The sequence below is a fragment of the Phaethon lepturus genome, unplaced genomic scaffold (genome assembly GCF_000687285.1).
Source record: "Phaethon lepturus isolate BGI_N335 unplaced genomic scaffold, ASM68728v1 scaffold15241, whole genome shotgun sequence".
Lineage (NCBI taxonomy): Eukaryota > Metazoa > Chordata > Aves > Phaethontiformes > Phaethontidae > Phaethon > Phaethon lepturus.
This window is the reverse complement of record NW_010519943.1, coordinates 2,201-26,389: the sequence shown is the minus strand read 5'-3', so window position 1 is coordinate 26,389 and position 24,189 is coordinate 2,201. Positions and strand designations below refer to the sequence as shown.

At 36.7% G+C, this 24,189-nt stretch overlaps 1 protein-coding gene across 1 annotated transcript; it reads right to left on the bottom strand.

Moving 5' to 3' along the window:
- Positions 1-777: 777 nt before the first annotated feature.
- RUFY2 (RUN and FYVE domain containing 2) lies at positions 778-23,894 on the bottom strand. Its single transcript, XM_010297218.1, has 17 exons — positions 23,723-23,894; positions 23,123-23,240; positions 21,483-21,584; positions 20,040-20,163; positions 17,757-17,818; positions 17,092-17,157; positions 15,186-15,255; positions 13,858-13,959; positions 12,964-13,080; positions 12,189-12,356; positions 10,637-10,734; positions 6,496-6,615; positions 4,577-4,706; positions 3,897-3,991; positions 2,784-2,832; positions 1,732-1,809; positions 778-921 (listed from the first exon to the last, which is right to left on the bottom strand). The coding sequence occupies exons 1-17, from the start codon at positions 23,850-23,852 to the stop codon at positions 778-780; spliced, it is 1,773 nt and encodes a 590-aa protein (XP_010295520.1). The 5' UTR covers positions 23,853-23,894.
- Between the last annotated feature and the right edge of the window lie 295 nt (positions 23,895-24,189).

Genomic DNA, 24,189 nt, shown 5'->3' with positions numbered 1-24,189 from the left:
TGCAAAGAGATTTGTTCAAGGTTACAGACAATCTAAGGCAAAAATGTGATGGACATCCCTCTCTCAATGGAAACACAGATATGTCAAATTAATAGTTCATTTTAAAAAAATAATTCAGCAAAATGCACCTTCCTTCATCCAGTGCCTAGAGGCACTGTTTGTTACCTGACAGAATCTCCCCTTGCACCCGTGACTATGAAGAACAGAGATGTCAAGTGCAATATTCTCGGATGTATCAAATCTTGGTAATTGAGAGGAAGTAAACAAATACAGTATTTGGCACTAACTTATCAAAACACTGCATGAATTGCATTACTTTTTTAAAATACAATTTAAAACTAGTTACCGCACAGTTTTGCTTCGCAACCGCGTATCAGGCACATTCTGCAGCAGAAATAGGTTGGACTTGTTGCAGACTAGCCCGTAAAACCAGGTAAGTGTATCATCTTGCTCAAGATCATCGTAATGACTAAGATACTCATCAAATACATGTTAACACCGAGTCTCCTCTATAAAATGCCCCGCTTCCTCCAAAAGAGCTTCTGAGCCATCTGTTAGACTAACATTGTCATCTGTATTTGTAACGTGCATTTTCTGTCTTTGGGTCCCATTTTCTCTATTTGTTTCATGAGGAAGCAGACCATGGTACCTTGAAAAATGCGACTCTAGGCTGCTTACCTGAAATTCTGGAAATAGTGCTGCACATTCTTTAGTTGTTTGTTTGTTTTACAGGATTAGCTAAATACCAAAAGGAAATAAATACCTTGTAAAATAATCTTACGGCACATTAGAAGAGCACCTCTGTATAAGTATTGCATGGCAGGAATCACAGACCCGAACAGGCTTCGGTGAAGAAGGCAGAGGCAGTTCGTTGTCAGAACAGGCATTACAGAAGATCTCACCACAGTTTCTACAATGATGCTAAATAATGGGGAGAAGAGGGGGGAAAATAAGGGAAAAAAAAGTTAAATTTACAATGGAAATATACTTGGTAATTAGATACCAACAAACAATAAACACGGAGCAGTCTGAAATGTGATTCCTTCCACTTCTTTGGTCTGAGCGTGGAAACAGTTTTCAAAAGGTAATTTATCTAATTCACTTAAATCCCAATAGATAGATAGATGGTCTGTCGAGGACTGTACACATTTTTATTCTTTTTCTTTATGACTATGTATATATGGGATTTGCAGATTTCATTCAATCCCTGGATTAAGAACACACTCTGCTATATAAAATTTAATATAAGCAATGATATTCAAGACAGTGGACGTTTTTGTCACGTACCTAACTGAGATTTAACATAAAAAGGTAAAATAAAAATTCCTGCACCCATTAATAAAGCATGGAAATTAACATCGTATTTTACTTTAAAATTACAATAAACTCATAATTTCTTAGCCAACTGTATAAAAAAACGCCATAAAAAGACTTCCACATGTGTCAAACTGTAACAGTGCCAGAGCTGACAAGCACTGAAGATGATGATTCCACAAAGTAGGCCGAGTAATTTTTAAGGATGTTGCTTTGTGGCACTTCACCAAAAGACAGCGTTTCTTCTGAAATTAGGGCCCAGCTGCACTGTACGTATCAAAAAAATAGAAAGATGTCTCAAAGATAACTAAGCATTCATCTGAGCATTGACATTTCATGTCGCCCATCTGAAGATAGTTAATGTTTCTCTCAAAATACACATAAACAAGTTGGAAGAAGTTTCATTAAAATTTTTACCTTCCTCTTGGAAAGAGAGAATTCCTTTTCACATAACTTGCAATGTGTAGCCTCTTTGTCCTTCAACCAAACCTGGCCCTGGAGAAAAAAAATGATCATAACTCTACGTATCTGATGAAGTTAAACTTTGGGTTCCAGGGGACAGCACAATTCAATAGCAGTACATTTACTGCCTGAATTGCTTAATGCCCTGAGACCAGTATAATGTCACAAAGACACTCTAAAGCAGCACAAGTCTGTTCCAAAACAGTGCAAAACCTTGCGACAAGACAGAGAAGGAACAGGTGCAGAGAGAACATGGTCGAGGTAGTAAAAGGTGGTCAATGGCTGAGCTGGGAAAAGCAGAAAGGTAGCCAAGTCTCGGCGCTGAAGCCTATTTCCCCGCCCATCACATAGGAACAGTCCCCAAGATGCAGGGAAGCCAAACCCCCCCCCCAAAACAGGACAGTATCAAGAACTGTTAATTTCCTTCTGTCTAAACCAATTTATTAAAACGGGAGTCTGCTCAACAGAACCATTTCACACACTTTTACTTGGACTGAAATAATACGCAAGGCAACACACCACGTGATCGAGTATGTGCAGACACAATCTCTGCTCTCAAGTACTCCCTGCATAACTCTTAAGAAAGTTCCAAACCTCTCAACATTACAGATCGTATTTTACCAGCTTTGGTGCTACAAGTTTACTTAATTCATAGGATGATCAAATATTTATCGAACATTGGGAAGCAGTACATAGTTTAAGCTCAGTTGGCTATATGCTATATATTCTGTCCCAGACATACTTTGTAAAATACAGAAGGGTGCACCATTGCAAAGAGTGTCAAAACGCACAGCTGTACATCAAACAAGAAAAATCAAAAGCAACCAAGTATTACAGGGAGTCTGTGGTTCTCTCTCACTGTATCAAGTCATACGGTGAGTCTCTTCTGAACAGTGGCTGTTGGGAAAAAGTCTTCTCACGCTTACGAAATATTTCAAAGGGAACAGTCAAAAACCAAAAAAAAAAAAAAAAAAAAAAGGTTTCTCCTTCCTCCAAATACCACTAACCTGCAATGCTTTGTTCGCTTCTTTTATATCTTCTATTTTCAGCTTTGACCTAAAAAAATAAGATAGTGCTATTTCAAACTTCTATATCGTGAGTTACGGTCTAACAACTTTAAAAGTTGTAGGTATTTAAAAAATTATAAGCAAAGTACTCTGAACTTTTAGTTAGCATTTTACCTTACAGCAGCATTCAGGAGGTGCAATCAATACCACATTGCTGTACTAAGCACTATACAAAGACAAGCTCTCTCCAAAAAGAGCTCAGAATCCTCTGAACAGCTGTAAAAATGTGCTTGGGGTTATGTGGATAAGAGAAATTTTTACCAGCATAGCTCTGTGCAAATACCTAAAGCTAGCACATAGCATTGGCACAAAACCAGAATTTAAGTTTCTGGACTCGTACAAGACCACATTATGTGATTACGGAGAAACCAACCGCCCCACAGCCATCCAGTGCCAACCCACTCAGAACTGACTGAGCCACAGTATATATACTAAGTTATTCTACAGAGCATGGAAGTCCACACTAGCCACGGCAAAACTCCTTAGAAGAGAGAGATCATTAAATGAAACTTTAATGACACGTAACAATAAGGAGAGCTGTACTCCAAGCTTATTGCTCACTATAGTCTGAAGAGGTTTTGATAAGGTAATGCCTTACATCCTCTACAGACTTAGCAACAATGGCCTATGATTGTCATCCAGAGACTCTTCAGCTCTTCAAAGAAAGGAATCCATGAGCACGCATCCTCACAAAAAAATAAGCACTGTCCCACTGGAGCCAGAGCTGTTCTCTTCTACATGGGTTCTTCTTTGGGAATGCCACAAAACGCAAGCTAGCCAACCGTTTTCCATGCAAAACAGCTCCTAATGCTCCCAGGCTCTTCTAAACTAGGGTTTTCTGTTCAGAGTACTGTAATTACCCACAAGTTCACAGCTATCCCACCAGCCAAAAATGAAAATAAACAGACCTGACCTAACTAGACATATGTCTTCTTGATAACTGGATAGGTAATATTGTCGTATACAGGCCAATTCAAATGACCACCATCCTATTATTTTTCTTAATTGCAGTTCATATGACAAAAATAATCGTTATCATGAATACAAAATTACTCGCTCAGCTTGGATGCTAGTTCTTGGAGAGCAGCTTCTTGGTCTTGACATATCCTTTTCAGTTGTTTGTTCTTTTCCTGAAGTTTAAGGAACTCCTCAAAACAAAAAAACAAAACAAACCAAATTATTCTCAAAATTGTATTTGCTACTGCCTAGAAAATTGCTACTACCCAAAGCTGATCTTACTGAGAAAGCCACCTGAATGAATGATCCAGTGTACTCTCTATTAAGATTCCCAAATCCAACTCAAAAAGCAACAACTCAGGATTAAACACTTAGACCCCAAAGGATGAAGCATTTTTGTTTCTGCAGTCCTCTCCAGGAAGAAAGTAAAACCAACTGATCTCAGAGATCAACAACATTATATAGCCACATATACCAAGTTAGAGAGAAGCTGCAGCACTTTCTGGCCTACAACGAGAAGACAGAGTCTTCAATACAATGGAGAAAGAAAAACAAGGATTTAATTTTTCCTTATTCAAAGCATTGAGTTCTGATCTAAGGACTAAATGGAGAGTAAAAAAACCCCATTTTTTTTGCTCTTAATCTGTTTGTGAGAATACATTAATCTAATCTTTCTTATCTACTTGCAGAAATTCTTAAAAATACCACATCTAGGTCCATAATTAACTTTGCAGTCAATTTCTAAATTACTAGTCAAGTTTTACTGCAGAATTTACTTTTTTAAGGTTAATTATTTCTTGGGTCTCTATCCTCAGGTGAGATACAGTTTCCTTTTCCTTTTGAAGATCATCTTCTAAGGTTTGCCGCCATTCTTTTTCTATCTTCAGATCTGTTTCCAGCTGAAGCCTAGAATATGAAAAAAAAAAAAATCATCACTGTGCACAACAGCATCCTTTTTAAAAAATAAAAATGAGTTTACTTCTGGGTGTAATATACTAGTATCATAATAAAGAAATTATCAACTTACACATTTTCTAAAACAGAAATAAGGTATCAATATTATAATATTTTAGACATCAGTGTAATAAGTAAAACAAAATGCTGTCACTTAGAAAATGCTTTTAAAAAGAGATATATTTAAAGGACCGGGAACATGCCATCATTTTGAAGAGCTGAGCTTTGTAATAAATGAATAAGAGAAGATTAACCACAAAATTCAAAAGTATTTTTAAAACATGCATAAGGAAAATTCCCCCTTAACATTACATTGTTTGTTTCTAAAATAAAACAAACCAACCAGCCAACCACACTGCCATTGGTGATGCAGGCAATGACTGCATGCACCTCCGGTGCTCATAAAAGTTATTTAATATTACACCCTTAGAAGTGCATCTTCTATTTTAGGCTAAGACTTATGGCATTTTTAACAGAATTGAAAATAAAGGAGGAAGGACTTTAAATTACTATTTTTATTGAGCTTCCTGCATAGCAGAGGTTCAACATAAAGGATCTAAATTCTATTAGCTTAACTGGAGTCCACTGTAAGGAATTAGGGCTAATCTAGCTGGAATTTCACTATCAGTTTCATGGAAGAGTTGGTGTTTAGAGTGTTACAGAGAAACCAAAGCATGGAAGCATACTGTTCAACCTTCTAGATCTAAATTGTGCCAACACGATAAAAGAGGAAAAAATCCAAGAGTAGTCATGCAAGGTTTTTTGATGGAAAATCTGTATCCACATTAGTTTTCCTGTTTTAAACCCAAAACCCAGTTTCAAGGAAAGACTTACATTTTGGGACACTACCTCAGCACCTGGCTGGAAAAGATCAGTAGTGAACATGACCTTGAGGTTTCAGAATTGCAGAATTCTAAGGCTGGGGTCTGAACTGTTCTTTTGCCAAAATCTGCAAAGATGACTGTGGTAGTAAAGTGAACATTTGTCACGACAGTTAAACAAGTTTATTAACATTCAGAGTTGTAAGAGAGGCAGGGTGAGCTAATAATTGGTTTGGAAATCACTAATTTTTAAGCTCCAGTCCTTACTGTGCCAATTTGCACTGCTTTAAATAATTTATTTGTTATCTTTCCAAACGGGGAAGACACCTGCCCTTAGAGAGAGCTTTTTATATTACATATTTATTTAAGTCAGTACTGAAGGATTTAACAGGAGAAAGGGTAGAGGGTTGGCTTTTATATTACTTTTTAATATTTATGATTCCAGTGAATTTTTATTTTTGACTTCCTGCACAGTGGTAAGTTAAACCACTTCTACCATATCCATAAGCCTGATCAATTAAACTATTCTTAAGCCACTTCTGTTTAAGTTTATACTAATGCGTACTTGCGGGTTTTGTTAGAAGTGTGTACTACTACTAATACTACACCACTACTATGTATTTTCCCCCACTTATGATAATTTCCTCATTAATTAAGCTTGCACTTTTAGACAAAAAATAATGCTGTTCTGCTCCCCCCTTTCCAGCAGCACACCATTTCAGAGGCATCAAAAGGTAACTTGACTTTCTTGGAATGGGATCTTTTCTTCCACCTTGCCAGTACCTAACATAAAGATTTCTAGTGTTTACATTCTGTTCAAAACCATTTATCAACAACCAACCTGTATTAAGACACAGGACATACTGCAATGCAGAATGGTTACTGCCATATGTGTTTCCAAACAGGAAAGATATACTTACAGCTGTTTCTCCTTCTGGGAGAATTCTTCCTGCAGACTTTCAGATTTATTCACATATTCCTGTTTAAGTTTCTCATCCTCGGCCTCAGCCTCCATTTGAGCCTTCTCTGCTTGCTGCAATCTGGTGTAATTCAAATCAACTTTGGGTAAAACTGAAGCTAGAACTAGGGTGTAGAGGGTGAAGAAGACAAATAAAAGAAAAATGGGGAAATAGAAACATTTCTAAATAAAAACAAAGTTTGGGGGAAACTCACAAACTCAAACGAGAAATCCATACAATGCCTAGAGAACTAGCTCCTGTTTTTTCATACAGTAAGAAAGTAATCACTGTAAGTAATCACTGTTTTATTTTATGCTCATGAATAACAGATGCCAAAGCATGATGATACATATTTTAGAATCGAAGCGTATACCTTAATGCTTTTTTTTCTTTTCTTTAGCATATGTTCATGTGTTATCTTTGGAAGCTTTTTTTTTTTTTTTCCTTTTTCAAATAAATCCTGTAAAAGTACTTGGCTTGTACTAATCACCCATTAAGACAGGGCAGAGCATGTGTTGTGCAAAAGCAGCTCAAAATAATCCAGGCATAAGGCCGAATACAGAGCACTGCAATCAGACAGCAAAAAAATTTAACTAGCCTAATACAAGACGACACACCCTGACAGGTCCCACTACATTTATAGAACTACCTCAACTACATCATATTATGAAATTAATTTAAATAATCTGTATTAAAAATAATGCATTCTTACACTGGTTAAAATATCTCCATACTATAGACAAAATAAATTAAACTAATTAATCAAGAAGTAAGGGGTTGGGTTTTCTTAATTTAACCTTTCCTTTCTGAATTCCAGGGGTTGTTTCTGCTTCAGCTAGCACCCCCCTTGGAATCCATTAGTTCACTGTGGTTCCTCTCTGCTCGGTCATCTCTTCAGTTCAAAAAAAGGTAGATGTAATATAACAAAAGTAAAGGTACTAAAATGGAACTTGTGCTATTATCATGGCTACACCTGTCTTGAAGAAAGGCAGGAGACTAAAAGAGCCTGTAAAATACCACTGAATGTCCCCACCTGCTGCGTCGTGTTTAGCAAAACTGTTTCAAGGGCCTCTCAGGTCAGCAGGGGAGAAAGCTGTGATACTCTCTGTCTGTGCTTGACTTCTCACTTCTTAGCAGCTAGCTGAATGCAGAGTAACTCACAACTCCCAATGTCAGCTAAAAAGAAATTAAGTCAGCAACGTCTACGTTTGTGCTTCTACTGATGAAGTTGCGCCAGCAGGAGTTTCCGAAAGCTGCCAGTAAACATGTGAAAAAAGGCTAGAATTAAACTACCTTATAAAGTGTATACGATCTCATTCAACTATTCCAGCTGTTTTAAGAACGTTCCCAGTCACATTTGCAATGGTAGTGCACGGAGGGCCAAAACACATATGGAAAGGAGAATACTGGGAAAAAGCAGAGTCAATTCACTGGGCAGAAGCAGCTGAATGAAGCTACACCAGACGGTAACACCAAAAGCAAGTTAAAGCCCTCCCTAAATCACAAATCAAATCGCAGTGTAGTTTCCACAACCAAGGTAGAAAGGGAGCTTGCTACCCAAGAAACATGCTAGCTAACCCAGGCTACAGCACCATCCTCCCGACTAGCAGCAAGGCTAACTGCGCCGCTGTAATGCAGACAAAGGCTGAGCTGGACCGAGGTCGCAGCAGGATTTGCGATTCAGATGATACTGAGGCAGATACTTGTTTGCATAGATGACCGTAAGATGGTTAACGCTCCCGTTACTGCTATGCTCTACCTGTTGTTCCGTTCAGTGTTTCTGGTTCGGGTTTTCTTTGAGGATGGGAGTATTTATTTTTTATTTTTTAGTAGTCAGCCTGCGTTAAAGGCTCTTTCTGATTCCAAACCAAGGAATAAGGTAATATGTAATCATGGAGTAGAAACCCTTTCTATATTATTGCACCCTGCCCCCACTTTTACACGCACATCCCCTTCTGCTGAAAGACCCTAAGATTCTTTTCCCAGTCAACGTCCCCCCCACACTTCAGAGCAAACACTGGGAAGCGCATCAAGGCAGTCAGCAGCCAAAACTCTCATTTCTGCAGTGGAGGCAAGCAGCAACTCAAAGCAGAAATATGAGTTGTAAAGCCTGCCTAATGATGGGTGGAGGGAGGGAAAAGGGGCTGGGCAAAACCACAGGATGTGATGACAGTGTAGACATAGCCACCGACGGGCAGGATCCTTACCTTAGCTGACAAACAAGTTAGACAAGTTCAGGATCTGTGCCCTAAATGTAAATCCTATTTATTACTACAACTTCCACTGTAGCTATCATGGTGCAGCTGTTCCAGGCAGAAGTCACAGCTACAAAATTTGCTAGAGCGCACTGTACTTCCTGTCTGGAGCCCCATCCGAGTCCAGGCTCCAAACCCACTTTAACTCCGTGAAAATATTTTACCCCACATCACATGGGCAAAATGGAATTGTGCTTTAGCTGTTTTATCCCCAAGCTCTGTAATTCTCCCACTGTACATACTGAACGTGTATCTTGACACCACCCTCCTTTTTTTTTTTTTAAATATATCATTCTGATACAGCTCTCAACTTCTCTTCCCTCAAACTCCTGTCACTCTGTTTAAGAAAACAGTGCTAGTTACCACCAAAAAGCCCAGTAGAGAGCATGCTTCTGGGATAAATACAGCCTAAAAGTGAAAGAAATAAGCAGGGGAGAAGGGAAGTATTAGTGAGAAGGGCTACTTTTGAAATCTGTTAGTACCATAAAGAATAGAAAAAATGACTAATTAGAAACAAATGGCATAAAAATATACAGTGAAAGTAAAGATAGCTAATCTTTGAAAATAAACTTCAACAATTAAGAAGTGATTAAACAGCATTAGAAAACTAGCTTACATTTGCTTAATAATAGTGCAAGAGTGTACTTTTTTTTTTTCCTCTTAAGATGGGTAAGGTGAAACCAGAAATTATGTTCTTTCAGAAAACAAGATAGAACCCAGCTATGATCAGTTACAGTGCAGGATTTCTAATACCACTTTATATTTAAACTTGTAATTTTAAAATTCTTAAGTTGTATTTTATCAGGAATTATTTAAACACAACAGATCTGGAGGAGCTTTCAGAATGATATATCTTTGACAAGTTTATACTGGTGCTGAGCTTCACTGCTGGCACATTTGATGAATGACATTGCAATAGTCCTAGTTTGAGTTAACAGATCTTTGTCACTTCATGAATACAGTGGACAAAAATCAAAGACAGATGAAGGCAGCAAAATAGTAAAAACAAAAATTGGGATAAAGAATAAAAAGAAAAAGAAAAAAGAGGAAAAAAGGATGTCAATAAAAGAATATTCATGTCACTAATTTTTTTAATACATAACCATGTTTCTCATAATCAGATTTAAATTAAAAAAAAGACATGTCAAACACCAACATGACAGGGCTTATGGATATGTTATATTTTACAATTTAAAAGATCAATGTTGCATATAGGCCACTAAATTAAAACATATGAGTCACATTTTAATATTATGTAATACATGCAGTCTGACCATAATGTAAATTTATATGCTGGAATTTTAGTCTTTCACTTTTCAACCTTTTGGTGTAAAAAACCTCTTACATCATTGAAAATAATGGTACTTCCAAAGCAACGGACAACAATTTTAACAGCTTCAGCAAATACAGAAGTGATCCATGAAGGCATTAAATGTTTATATTAAGCACATGCTTAAGTATAAGCAAGATTAATGCTTTGGTTTCTATTGCACTTCATTCAGGTGGGAAAAAAAAAAAAAAGAGGTAATAATGAATCAGAATTTTGAAACAGGTGAAAACAACTTCTGGTATTCAGCACAACTTCTGATATTCAGCACAAAAACCTAAGACCAGAAGAAAGATGGTGGAGGAAGAAAACTGAAAGATTAGGTTTGTATTTAAAGTAAGTGTATTTGTTAAAAAGAAAAAAAACCAAAACAAACAGTAAAGCACTAGTTAAAAGTTTCAGAAATGTTCTTTCCAAATTTTTATGTTGAAAGTTACATTTCAGTGGCAACTGTGTAGGAATGCAGTAAAATATAAGGGGATGGAGGCATGAATGAAAAAAAACAAAGATGGGCCTGTACCTTTGTTCTAGTTGTTTCATAGTTGCATTAATTTGATTGGTCTTATCCTCTAATCGACCAATTATTTCATTCTTTTCCTTCATGGCATCTTCAGAAACCTGTGTCACAAAAAAGGTTAGAACTGAAGTAGGCATATATTACACTGTTACCTCAAGGGGGTTTTTTTCTTCAATATCTGAAGGGAAAAATGTTAAAATGGCTTTAGGTTTTGATGATTTTTAAACATTCCCGTCTAAAATTGTCACTGACAGTGCTTAAAGTTTTATGAGTGGCTAATTTGTAGTTTTGTACTTTGCAAGTGTAGATGCTATTTAATAAGTATACATTTTTCACTTTAGTTTCCTTTCTTAGTTAATCATTTTGCAAGTCAACTTAAATTCACTGATCATCTTTTTAAGTAGCCCATTAGAACCGTACCAATAAAGAACTAAGATGCTTAGTGCTGGAAATCACTACGGTTCTCCAACTCTTATCAAACTACCATAGGCGCCTAAAAATCTTCTAAGAATTTTACTAACACATTTCACAATTTTGATTACTTGCAGACATGTTTCAACCACAGCTTGAAAATCTAAATAAAAGGTAGAGCATTATCTTCGCTATATAGATCAACACTATCAACCGGTCCCTAAACAGCAGAGACTGGGCATGATTGAACTGTTTTATTCTGCCCAGGAAGTGGGTATGAATGTCATTAAGTGAAATCAGTGTTACCCACAGCCCCCAGCAGTACAGCTTTAAAAGAAAAACTAAACCCTACAGATCCTAACATACTGAACAACATTCTCTTCTTATTTTTCTTTCCAGCTCTATTTCCTCTGGTCCAACTTCCTCGCAGTTGCAGGTGGAAAAGTAGCATCCTTTGTCCATCACCTCAATCATCTCTCTGCAGCATCCTAATTTTTTTCCCCCCTCATTCTGCCACAGATCTGACTAGTTTCTTGTGCTGTTTTTGATAATTTATTCCACAAATCAAACATATGTTATGCATAAATAATTCACTGCTAAATTTCCCTGGTGTTTCGTCATTTCTTAACCACATGTTGGATCTCTCAGATATTCTGCCAAAACAGCATTGCATTGTTATGGATTTTCTTAATTTTTTAACAGATCAAACAAACCGACCAACCAATCTGTAGTTAGCTTTCTCCATTTAACACAAGCTTGTTTTCCAAATGGCTTTCCTTACTTAGAAAGTTCAGATCTCCTCTTTAGCTCCTCACTATGTGCCTACAGTCTCTTGTGTTTTTATGCAATGCAGGCCAAGAAGTGTTGTTATCACTACAGACACTATTACTCTTGCTATTCCACACAGAATGTTATTGGGCCATGATCTTAAGTCTCAGGCTCTTTTCTTCTATAAACCCACTAACATTAAGTGACTGCCTTAAGAGTATCTTTGTGTGAGATCATGCTTCATCAGTAACATTCCAAAACGACAAGCTGACCCAAGAAGCAGAAACAAACAGCAGTATTTAACTAAACAAAATGGTAATGCATCTCTCTCACTCCAAATTTGTTACATCAGTTTAACAGCAGATTGTTCCTTTACCTGCAGCTTTTGGTACATCTCCATGTTAATTGCTTTAACTTCATCAAGCTGCTGTCGAAGGCCTATGAGGGTATCCTGCTTCTCATGGATGTCCTTCTCCAGCAACTTCATGGCAAGTTCTATCTCATGTTTCATACTAACTTGAACCACTAGCTCATTCTCCATATCCTATAAAACACAAACACAATGCGACACAGAATATTTAAACAATTATGCAACATTCATCTCTGTTTTGAAAAAGGTAAACAGCTAACTCTTAACAAAGTTGCAGCACCACCTATTTCACCACCTCAGGAATTCTGCCCCTCTTTAACTCTGCAAATTATCCACTGCATAAGCATTACGCTCTCGCGTACTTTAGTGACTGACAGTCGTCGCTTCCGGAGAAGACAACTCACGTAAGAAATTACCCTGCCAGTGTTGCACAGAGTTGCCTAAGTGTTAATTACAAAAACAGAATCAAAGGATTTCTATATTCACGAGAAAGATTTAGCATACATACAGAGCATACATTATTGCTAACAACTTAACCTAATAATTTCTCAAAGACAATGTATTTTCTTTACTATGCTTTAGTAACATTGATACAGAAAGATTGATGTACTGATTGCTCCATTAAAAAAACCTTTTTATTACAGGCAGTTAAGAGAAAAGGCGATTAAAAGCAGCAAGCATCTAAGCTCAGCCAAAGCAAAACTAGAAATATTTACACACTGACTCTTCTCAAGCATAATCTTTCTACAAGTGCTGCGTAACCCTAGAAAAGAACACTTACTTGTCGCAGTTGTGATTCTTCTCGAAGCTGTCTACGTGCTTCATTGTACATTTCATCTAAACCTTGCCTGGAGTGTTTATATGTCTGAAGTTCCGCTTCAACATCCACTTTAGTTGTCTACAAAGATATCGAGAATCTATCTTTCTTCATCGCAAGTTTAGCAATTAACAGCATAAATTTAACACTTGTGGGGGGCGGGAAAGCTTAAAAATACATTCTCCAAGCACAGTACAAACATGAAAAGAGCCGTTTCTGCTACACAGTCATCTGTTTTAGAATGAGAATTGAGTAAATCTAGAAAAATAAACATCTGTACTGCAGTACAGTCCTCCTTCAGTAAGTCACTCAAATACACAACTACTTCAGTACTGAGCAATCCAACCATTTGCTTAACCTATGCTTTTACCAATCATCCTGTAAAACACATACAAGAAGTTATATAAGGAGCTACAAATCACAGCTTAAAAAAAAAAAGCTCAGCAACTGTATACACAATTACTCCAGATGACATTCCATATAATGAGACAGATCAGAATAGACAGTTTGCCAATTAAAACATACACTATTTTGACCAGATTTTCAGATAATATTGCCTTAAATGCTCTTAGATATAGCTTACAGTTTAAAGAAAAAAGGAAGATGGGAAGAACAATAAAAAGAATACAAGGAAAAATGCTACAAAATTTGCAAATATTTATTAAACAACCTACTGTCCTATAATTTTGATATATTTATGCAATTATCAAGTTTCCCAGACCTAACAGGTCCTTCCCTTAATAAAAGTTGTTTTAGATTTGGCCCAGCTACTGATTACTTCAAGTTGCGATGTAAGAACACTCGAATGGCAACGAACCACACGACGTTACTACATTAAATATGGTAAAGCTAACGTACCTCTAGATGATGCTGTGTTTTCATTAAAATAAGAGTATTTTCACTCCTTAATTGATGGTTTTCTTCCTGTAGTTTAATTATATTGTTTTTGGCTATCGCTAACTGGAAAATAAAAAAAAGGGAGGGAACAAAATATCCCAGTATGACCACTTTTGTGAGTGGAAATAAAGAAGAAAAGTTCTAATGAATGCAAGATCAAGACATTCCCTGCCCTATTCTCGCAGTCTACCAAACAGAGGTTTAATGTTTTTAAAGAAAACAAAGCTGCTGGTTTTAGTAATGAATCACTTTCATTACACAATGGCATGCGTATTCAAGATACTTCATTATTTCATGTTTGGTAAAGAATATGTTTTCTTTGAATTGCTACATTATCGTTTAAAGACCCTGAATTCCCTTTCCTCATTCTAATTTTTTTCTTTCCATTTGGATTCAAATATATCAAGTTTTGTTCTTTTTTGTACATCTTAATGTATCATATGGAGCAATTTACATAAGAAAACTTCTCCCAGATGAAAAGAAAACATATTTATAAAAGAAAAAACATTCTAATTAGGCCCTACAGTATATACCTTAATGTCAGAATTACAAGCCAGCTGATCAAAATAGCTGGACAGCTGGGCTGAAGACTTGTAAAGAAAGCAGAATAGTCCAAGAATTAACACCCAGAAAAAATATTTTCTTTTTATCTGGATAGATTAATACCCAGAGTGAGCTAGCTATCCCCTCAACAACTGAATTTAGATATTTCAATTTTCCACTTCATTAACTATGTCTCAAGCAGCTCAGATTCAAAAAAATTCTGCTCTCTCTTACAAAGCTAAATATATTCAAATCTAGTCAAGCATCAAAGATACCTGAAAATATAGGATCTAAATACAAAATCAGAGCCACACAAGTCTAAAAACCGTATATAAGCATATGGTAAATAAGCAAGAAACAATCCTTTGGCTAAAGCCGAGAACGGTAACAAAAATTGCTTGGTGAACTACTCTCTGCCTCTTTGTAGCAACTGGTGTCATCCATTATGGACTAGTCATCTGCACAAAATCAGCCTGACAGCTGGCATTAAGAAAGGCTTCTCTTCTGGTTTTGTCCAAAGTGGGAAATTGCAATGTTCTACAAAATTCATCTACTGATGCTGCAGGCTACATAGGCAAGCTGATTTCAAATCCCTGCAGCTACTTACTGCTCCTTTTCTTCAAGTCAAAATAAAGATATCTGAACGTATTACACAGAACTTATGTAGATTAAAATGATGTAAGTATATTTAGAAAAATTGTTGGAGAGTAAATAATATCTGTTAGACATTGCTAAAAAAATATTACCTCTTCGATCAATTTAGTGTTTGATTTCTCTAGTGAATCAACTCTTGCATGTAGACTGCTAACTGTGCTACTGTAAGAGAGAAAGAAAAAACATTATTCAAAATTACAGCAAAACTCATTCAACCAAACTCAAAAGCTTTAATGCAATGTACAATGATTAATGGTTAAGTGCTCAAAGGTCCGCTCCCATTATCCGAGGTTTTCCTAAATATAAGAAAATTAGTCTCCTTTGTTGAGCATTTATACAGTTCTTTCCAACTCCCAATGCCACCCCTGTCACTTAGACTCCTGGCTGGGTGTGACTTTACATGTGTTCTCTCCTTTCTTTTATCCTCACAACTATATTGTACCAAATGTTTAATGAGTTCCCTTAAGAGACGGTTTACAATCTTCTTGGGGGTTTTTTTTGCCCCCCATATAACAAAACCATTCTCCAGGTTCTTTTCCTCCAAAACCCATTTCTTACATAAAATTATTTGCTTCTCCACTTTTTTTTTTTTTTTGAGATTTATCCTCAGGCTACCTCTTTCTTGATGCTTCTTGACTTCATTTATAAATCAGAATTTTATTCCCTTTAATTTCTCTGTGTTTTTTTATCATATCAAACCACATTCAGGCCTCCTCTATCACCTGATTGCCTATTTCTGCTGTAAGCACATTTTTTTATGCTGCACTTCACACACAAGGAGAAAAAAAAACCCTATTTGGTAACACCATTTCTTTTTCCACATACTTCTACTAAGGTGTCCTCAAAAGTTACCACTTCATTAAGAATGGCAAGGTAGAGGAGATTAATGCATTTTAGGATGTGTGGAAAGGAACAGCTGATCTGAAATAAAATAAGAGAGTTGCTGAAATACTGGTTTGCAAGTAATTCCATGCATAAACCAGTGTACAAGAACATAATATACAAGGGCTCACCTAAGTATTAACAGCTACCATCACACAAACACCACTATTCTTAATTGTGGTAGTTCCTTTCTCCTCACTTACTGAACTAACTCCTCTGAACTTACTTTCATTTTGCTTGTATTCGACACAGTTATTCTGTCCTGTCGAAGATTTCCGCTCAGTGACTGACAAAATTTCAAATCAGAATATCTTTACCCCAACAGGAGCCATATAGTAAATAATGATCATACCAGTGTTACATTTACATTACATTCTGACTACATTTCAGAAAGGGATCAATAAGATCAGCTATACTACAGATTCCACAGAAGTTCTTTGTGGGTTTGTTGCTGGGGGGAGGTTGGGTTGGGTTGTTTTTCTTTTTTAGCCCATTGCACTGTTAATTTTGTACAATACTCCTCAGAGAATTACAATCACTCTTCCTCTATCTGTACAGTAATACGATGGACTATGTTTGCTCCATCCAGCAAATAAGGGGGAAAGGCAGCTTTCCTGAAAACTGTTTCTACAGGAACCACAACCTACAATGTGTAAGCAGTTTCCAGCAAGCAATGAGCCCATTCAGCTTTGGTCCTAGGCATTAAGGCTACAAACTAAAATATTATGAAAGACAAAGAAATAAAACCATGTGGATTCACCCAGAACACTCAATAATACTTTTTGAAAAGTTAAATAGAATGCAGTTAAAATCCAGATAAAGCTTTTCATTCCTGTGAAGTTATGAATCATAAGAACCTTGATGAGTTTTGGCATGCTCTTTTTAATTTCTTTGAAGAATAAAGGTTCTGACTGTCAAAAACAAAAGCACAAAAATTGAGACTTCCCGAGTCTCTCCAGAAGAGTGTATCCTTTCCAACTTCACTACATCCTCAGTCTAAACAGGAGGAATTTGCACCTCTTTCTCTGAAGTTCTCTCTCACAAAGCTGTGGTATAAAAGGAATTAGAGGTGTTTTGCCTGTAGGTCTGGACCGACATGCATACTTCAATACTTACTTCAGTTGTCTGTTTAGTTCTTCAACATAATTCTTTTGGTCCAAAATTGCTGCAATCTGTACATTTCTAAAGCAAGCACATAGTAAAATTAGCTTTAACAAAACGATGTAGTGAACTGTGTACTTAAAATATACATATCTATCTATCATATGGAAATGTCCATCTTAATTTTGCTTCTTAAAAAGAAAGGAAGCAACTTCATCCCACAATCATGAAGTCAATAACTTACATGTTGTGACATCAGAGAGAGACTAAAAAACCTACCTGCAAACTGCAAACAATTTCTCTACATGAAACATATGAACATATACAGTCTCAAAAGAAAAAGGATGTTTATTTACTTTGCCGTAACTCTGATTCTTAGAAACACTGACTAAAACCCAAGCTGAGGACTTAAAGTTAGCAGGTTCCTTTTCATTGCCACCTTGCAATCCTCCCATACAGTCCATCACGTGAAGGAAAGTAGGTGAAGTTGCTGAGGCTTGCCTCAGAGTGCAAATATTCTTCCAGCTAACTGGTAATACAGAACAATGTAACATGCCAATTTTCTCAAGACAGTGAGATGGGAAGACTTCATCTTTAGGGAACCTGACTTATTTCTACAAAGAACAGGGTGCTGACGCTTTGTTAACATGCAAAATCTGAGGTATTTGGCGAAGACATACCTTTCCTTACCCCCAATGTCATCATCACTCTTTAAATACATAGAGAAATCAATCACCCCAACCTAGGAGAAAGCAAATGTACACAGTTTCATATCATACAAATATCTGCTGTTGATATTCACAGTCTTGTATCTACATAATTACTAAAACCTCAGTTACATCAGCTTTTTTAAGATTGGTCCAGTTTCAGCCAGAAGCTCAAAAAACTGAACCATAACATTTTAAACAAGATTTTTTTTTTTAAGTGTACTCTCACGTATTTGTTAAGAATTATGTTACCTTCAAAGAAAATTAACAATGTGCCATGTACCAAATCCCAAAGAAAAGATGACTTCTTACCTCTGACTGAGCTTAGCCAAGAACTTACAGGAAGACTTTGATTTGGGGAATTATCACATACTACTCAACCCTATCACTGATTGCACAGACTTTTGATAATTTGTCTGTAGTGTTTCACATGACTTCCTACCACAGCACATCTCCTTTTCAATATTCTTTGCCAAGTAATACTACCTCTCCACACTTGCCGATTCCCAGGTGTGCCAACTCAACTGCATTCATTTTTTAAGATTTGCTAAATCTGAATCTAATTCATTTATTTGCTATTCAATTGTCATTTAATCATATATATTACAAGTAACATTACTAGGAGTTCTGCTTCCTACTCTATTCACAAACCTCTAATAAAAGTAGTTAACCACATTTGCTTTACCAAAACCTCCTTTTTCGTCTCTAGCAGCCTCTTCACAAAAGTACTTCAATTTCTCTGATGCATTGCTTCCTTCTTGAGCTCCCTTCAACTTTCGAACACAAGTAACTTGCTAAGTCTAACATTTCCCTTGTTTATACCGTGCTCTCCTGGCAGCTTCCTATGACGGTCTTCTACTTACTCTTTCCATATCTTTTTTAAAAAGTCTCTTCTCCAAAAGCTTTTTTAAAAACATATTCTGCTTATCAAAGCAAAATACTATCTTTATAAAAAAATAAAATGTTACCTCGACAAAAGTTACTTTGTTTAATTCGCCATGCGTGCATACACACAATTCATCACTAAATAGCATTCTTCTAACGTACCAAAACTATGCTCCCAGATGCGACTTCCATCATTCTTCAGAAGTTTCTCTTGCTGCTCAATACAACTTGCTGCTTCTGTTTTCTCTGAGAAGATGTCTTATTTATACTACTCTTCACAAACAGAATTACTCTAAAATCACATCTGGACAGCCACTACTACCTTCTCAAATCAAGTTTTATCTCCCCTCATACAGCAAAGCCAAGTGACCTAGATAAACGGGTAGCTAGCAATAGATTTTGTGATTTTTAATACACATACAGAATTCTCAATTCTAAGAGCAGCATGTTGTAAGTTCTCTATAATTACAGGCCTTTCAGTGTTATGTCTTCTGGTACACAAGATCAGCTCCTAAAACATTAGATAGTAACTAGAATGAACAATCAAAGTCAAGTTAACCCTACGATTCAACAGCACCCAGTTCAACACACCCAATTATCTGTAACTTTGCCATAGAAATTGCTTTTTAATGAAATATATGCTGAAACACAGTAATACTTAAACTATTACGATTTTTTCTACAAAGAAGCTGGGAAAAAACAATCAGGACTGAACACACCCTACATTTATTCATAAATGCTTGTGCATCTGCCTTTAAAAAGAATCCATCAAGATCTTCTTGGAAAAGATCAGAGTTCAAAGTCAAAGCACTTGGCAAGGGAGGAAGAATTCTAAGTCTTGTTTTGCAGATTGAAAGCAGTCATCTTCTCATAAGGTCTTTTATTACGCTATGCGAAGCAAGTTCTTGTTTCAGGCCCTTGAAACATTCCTATTATGTTCCAGAACAACAATAAATGAACCTAATGGGATAAACTGATCACAGAATCACACTGTGATTCCTATTATGTTCCAGAACTACAATAAATGTACCGAATGGGATAAACTGATCACAGAACTAATACTTCTCCCGCAAAGGAAAAGGACGAGTTACGCAATTAAGATGGAAAGAACTCTGCATTGCTACAGTTGCATCCATCTGATGATGAAGCATAAAACTATACCATTGCACTCTGACAATTATCACCGTCTAAAGGTCTGACCCAGCTGATACTGAGGTTAATGCAACAGCTCCCACTGATCCAGGAACTGGATCATGCCTTAAACAGTCTCTAGTAAGATTGCTAACAGGTCATAATTCCATAGTAACAGAATTCACTGTACATAAAAATCTTACAGATTGCACGTACATTACTTTACCTGTATTGACTTACTTGTGAATCTAGGTCTTCTCCCTTCACACACAGGTTAGCATCTATCACATTTAATCCAACCAATAGCCCAACAATAACTGCTCCTTCTTCTTCCATCATTAGTGCATGATACTCATAAAATTCACTGTTAAAGAAGAAAATTGCATCTTATTGCTATATTTCATATATTTATATGCAATACATTAATAAGTGACATCTAACTCTGAATTGTTTCTCCTATTTTAGCCTTACTCCAACATCCTTAAAGATGAACTGGGTCTGCCCATACTTTCACCTCATAAATATTTAAAAATTGAAAATGCATGGTTTGTCTCAGAGGCTATTAAAAAACAAAGGCACTACCTTTGGCTCCAGAAATATGAGCCACAAGCTGCAGGAGGGCTGGGAAATTTGTGGGACAAGACTTATTTTGCCTTAAAAAAAAAAAAAAAACAACCAAAAAAACAAAACCCTCTTCCCTATACACCTCCTATCAGCCACTGTTGAATAGGATATAACAACAGATGGATGTTTGGCTATACTGAGTCAGACAATTCTAATGTTGTTAAGAGACACTACAGAACACAAAAGAAAAATGGTAAAAAATTTATCTTGTGTGAAAAAAGGTCTGGACTTTAATGAACACATGCTTGAAATTAAAGAAGCCAAGTAAGAGATTAAATGGGTAAAAGAAGAGAAATAGAACGAGCTGAAATGCTAACAGGGCTTTTGAAAGAAAAACACTCCACTAAACAACAGAATGCCAACGTTTACTTCCTCCTTCTTGCATTTTTAAAATAAAATATTAGACTCCATGAAACAAACAGTGCTTTCAATGGAAAAGTCCATAGCTGTTGAGTACCAATGTCATCCTGACATACCAGCATTACCTAGACATACAAGAAAAGTCTTAAAAATATATATAGGCTATAGAACCGAAATTAAGATGACAAGTTTTCTTTTCCCCTTTGTGTTTCAACTACCCCATCAGAAAGGAAAAGTTATACTAGAAGAGAGCAATGCCAGTTTTAGAACCGTGAAAGGAAGGTTCAAAGCAATAGTCCTCCATGCAATGGTAGCTCAGTAGGAAACCATGCATACGGAAGGGGTGAATTCATCTCCTCTCCAGAGGTTCCTAGTCTGTATTCTGCACAGCAGAGGAATGCAGAGAGCGCCCTTCCCATCACCCTTCTCTATGAAAGAACAGTCAGGCACATTGCAGAAGGCCCACCTTCACGATGGGGAGGAAACATGTCTTCACCTGTCAGCTAGCCCTCAATCTTGATGAGGCAGCACTGCATCGTCCCTCTACCCTGAGGACTGGAAGAAACCAGCCCACAGGCCAGAAGCCACAGCTTGCTACACTAAATACATTCAAAAGTAGCAAACAGCATAATAATTATTTCTTTCAGGAAACTAAACCTCTAAAAATAAGTTATTTAAAAAGTCTACTTAATTGTTTACCTGAGAAGATCTCTCTGAATGATTAAACAGCGAAGATAATCGGCCATTTTCTTCTGCATTAGTGCTAACCGTAACCAGGCCCGGGCACGGCCCAGTGGTGTTCTTAAAAAAAAACAAAAAAAAAGGCATGAAGACAAACAGTCCCAAATCAACAACATACCAATTAATTCACTGTCTTAAACATCTTATCAGTCTATTGGTAGAGCAACTGGTATTTCTGAAAGGGTATTTTAAATGATTAGTTGAGCAAATGTAGTCTGGAAAGCCGTAATGTCTAGGTTTTGACTCCAAGATTTGGGATAGTATCAGAAAAATTTTCATCCACTCAGCTGGGCTTCGGAGCAGACCCTGGAAAGAACAGTAACAGAGAAAGCACAAGAGCCTGACAGCAAAATTAACTGTTTTGCTCAGAGTGAAAACACACAACTTTCTACACACTGTCGTAGTTTAGCGAGCTTCGTTCTCACACAGTGCATGCTTAGCAACACGGAAGGAATTTTTAAGAGTGGTGCTGTTTTCCTGTAAGTACCTTCTTCTTAACCTGACAGTGCCTGTAAAGATAATTTTGAAAGTCCTGTTACTAGCTGAAGTAAAAATATCTGCCAAAAAAATTCAGACTCCTTTCTGTAACTTGCTTATAAAGTCTTCAGGGGAATTGTGAGAAAAGTAACCAAATGTCCATTACAACACGTCACACAAGCCTGCCTTCCCAATCCTATTCTCTGGGACTACACAACACATACTAAATTCTAGCCTTAACTCATACTTCTTTAAAAATTCAGTGGTATGTTAGAAATACAATTCAAAAATGATGAAAATGTATGTAACTGGCGAGCATTAATATCCAACAAATTAAACCTAGACCAACCTAGACCTTTAGATCCTCCTCTTATGGTGCTTGCACACTTACGAAGTGGTAAGCACATAAATGAAAAACAAACAAACAATGAAACAAACCCAAACCCACACGCTATATCAAGATAGGAAGAGTGTAACACACTTGGCAAAGGCTATTATTTCATCTGACCTAATAAAAGAGTAAATAATAATTTATATACCTATGTGCTGTAGGTAAGGGCTAATGCTATGAATTATAATCCTTCTGCTGCCATATACCAGTCACAATGTAACCAAACCCTTTGGGAATTTAATGTATGGCCAATTACAAAGCTAAATACAAAAGCAGAGTGCACAGGAGTGGGAGGAGATTGAGTTAACAGCATAAATTTACATTTGAGAAGGATCCTACACACAAGAGTCTGAAAAGCTGCCTAATACTTTCCTCTTCAGTATGGTACCTTTCGTTTTTATACAGCCTTTGCTATATAAAGAAACACTCACATTTGCTGCAGTTCGAGACTGCAGACTGTTTGATACACAATCTGTTCCTTTTTGCACCATTTTTGTCCACTATTCAGAAAACTTTTCTCCCAGGAACATCAGAAAAGAACATAAAAATCCTACTTTTTAAGCTGGCTCATGCAGAACGAGAAAAGCTAGCAAAATTCACCTGTGCTCTCCCCCAGTATCATATGCTAGCTGTTCAAAGGCTTGATTAATGCCAAATGAAACCACAAGACATCTGTAGATTCTCGATCAGGTCCTGTATTTTCTTGCTGTATTTTACCAGTACAACTTACTTAAGGCCAGGCAAATCTCTGACACTTGCTGCTATTTCCTCAGCTTCTGGATATAATTTCTCCACAAGTTCCAGAGGGCCCCAGATGGTCTTATTGTAACTTAGAAAGGATTTTCTTACTAGGAAAAGAAAAATTAAGTAACTGAATTAATTTAAATTACTGGAATAGATTCCTTCAAAATAGCTGGTGTAATGAAAGCATTAACTGCTGAGCCTAGACTCCCAGGTAACTTCAACACTGGTCAGCTCACCAGTATCCAAAGCCATCTTATGAATTACTTTGCTGTGAACATAAAATGGCTGTGCTAGAACAAAATAATATCAAAAGGATGACTAGCTAAAAATATAAGCTACATACACACATGCAGTTGCGGTAAGCCCTGGACCACTTACAACAAATGGTATAAAAAAAAAAAGTTGGCAAATGAGGAAATACATGTTGTGAAGTATTAACAATGACACTATTAATTATAAAAGGTGACAGTTTACGTATTTTCTTCACTTCTTAAAGCAACCCTTTGATTTTATCTCATTCAAGAAAGAAAGGAAGAAAGATGGCATGTTTGGGATAAGAAATATGCAGCTAGAGCAGTTACCACACCTTTAAGGCCATGCTTCAGGCAGTGCTCCATGACAACAAAGAACTGCTGCAAAGGTGGGTAGTCAGAATCCAGAGTGCGGCCAAAGCTCAAAGCTGATTCAATGAGTCCTTTGATGCTCAATTTAGCCATGTTCAGTAAATTTGCTCTTTCAACAGCTGTAGGGTCCTTTACAGCTAAGACAATAAAGAAAAAAAAAAGTTATGGTTCAAGTTTCAGAAGGAACACAAAATAATAAAATGCTTCATGGCCATCTTGTTCAAAGAAAAACTTATCTCAACCTAGATAAAACTCAAAGGAATAATTTAGTAAGTGCTATAAACCACCACATTATAGAAAAGCATCCACTCCAATAAACACCCTTACAGTTCTTACGTTGTTTTAATAGGTGAATGAAAAAACGAGGCTGGAAATGTCAGTTCTCAGGTTCTGTGTTGCCGCAGTGCATCTCAGAAGCAGTCAGTAACTG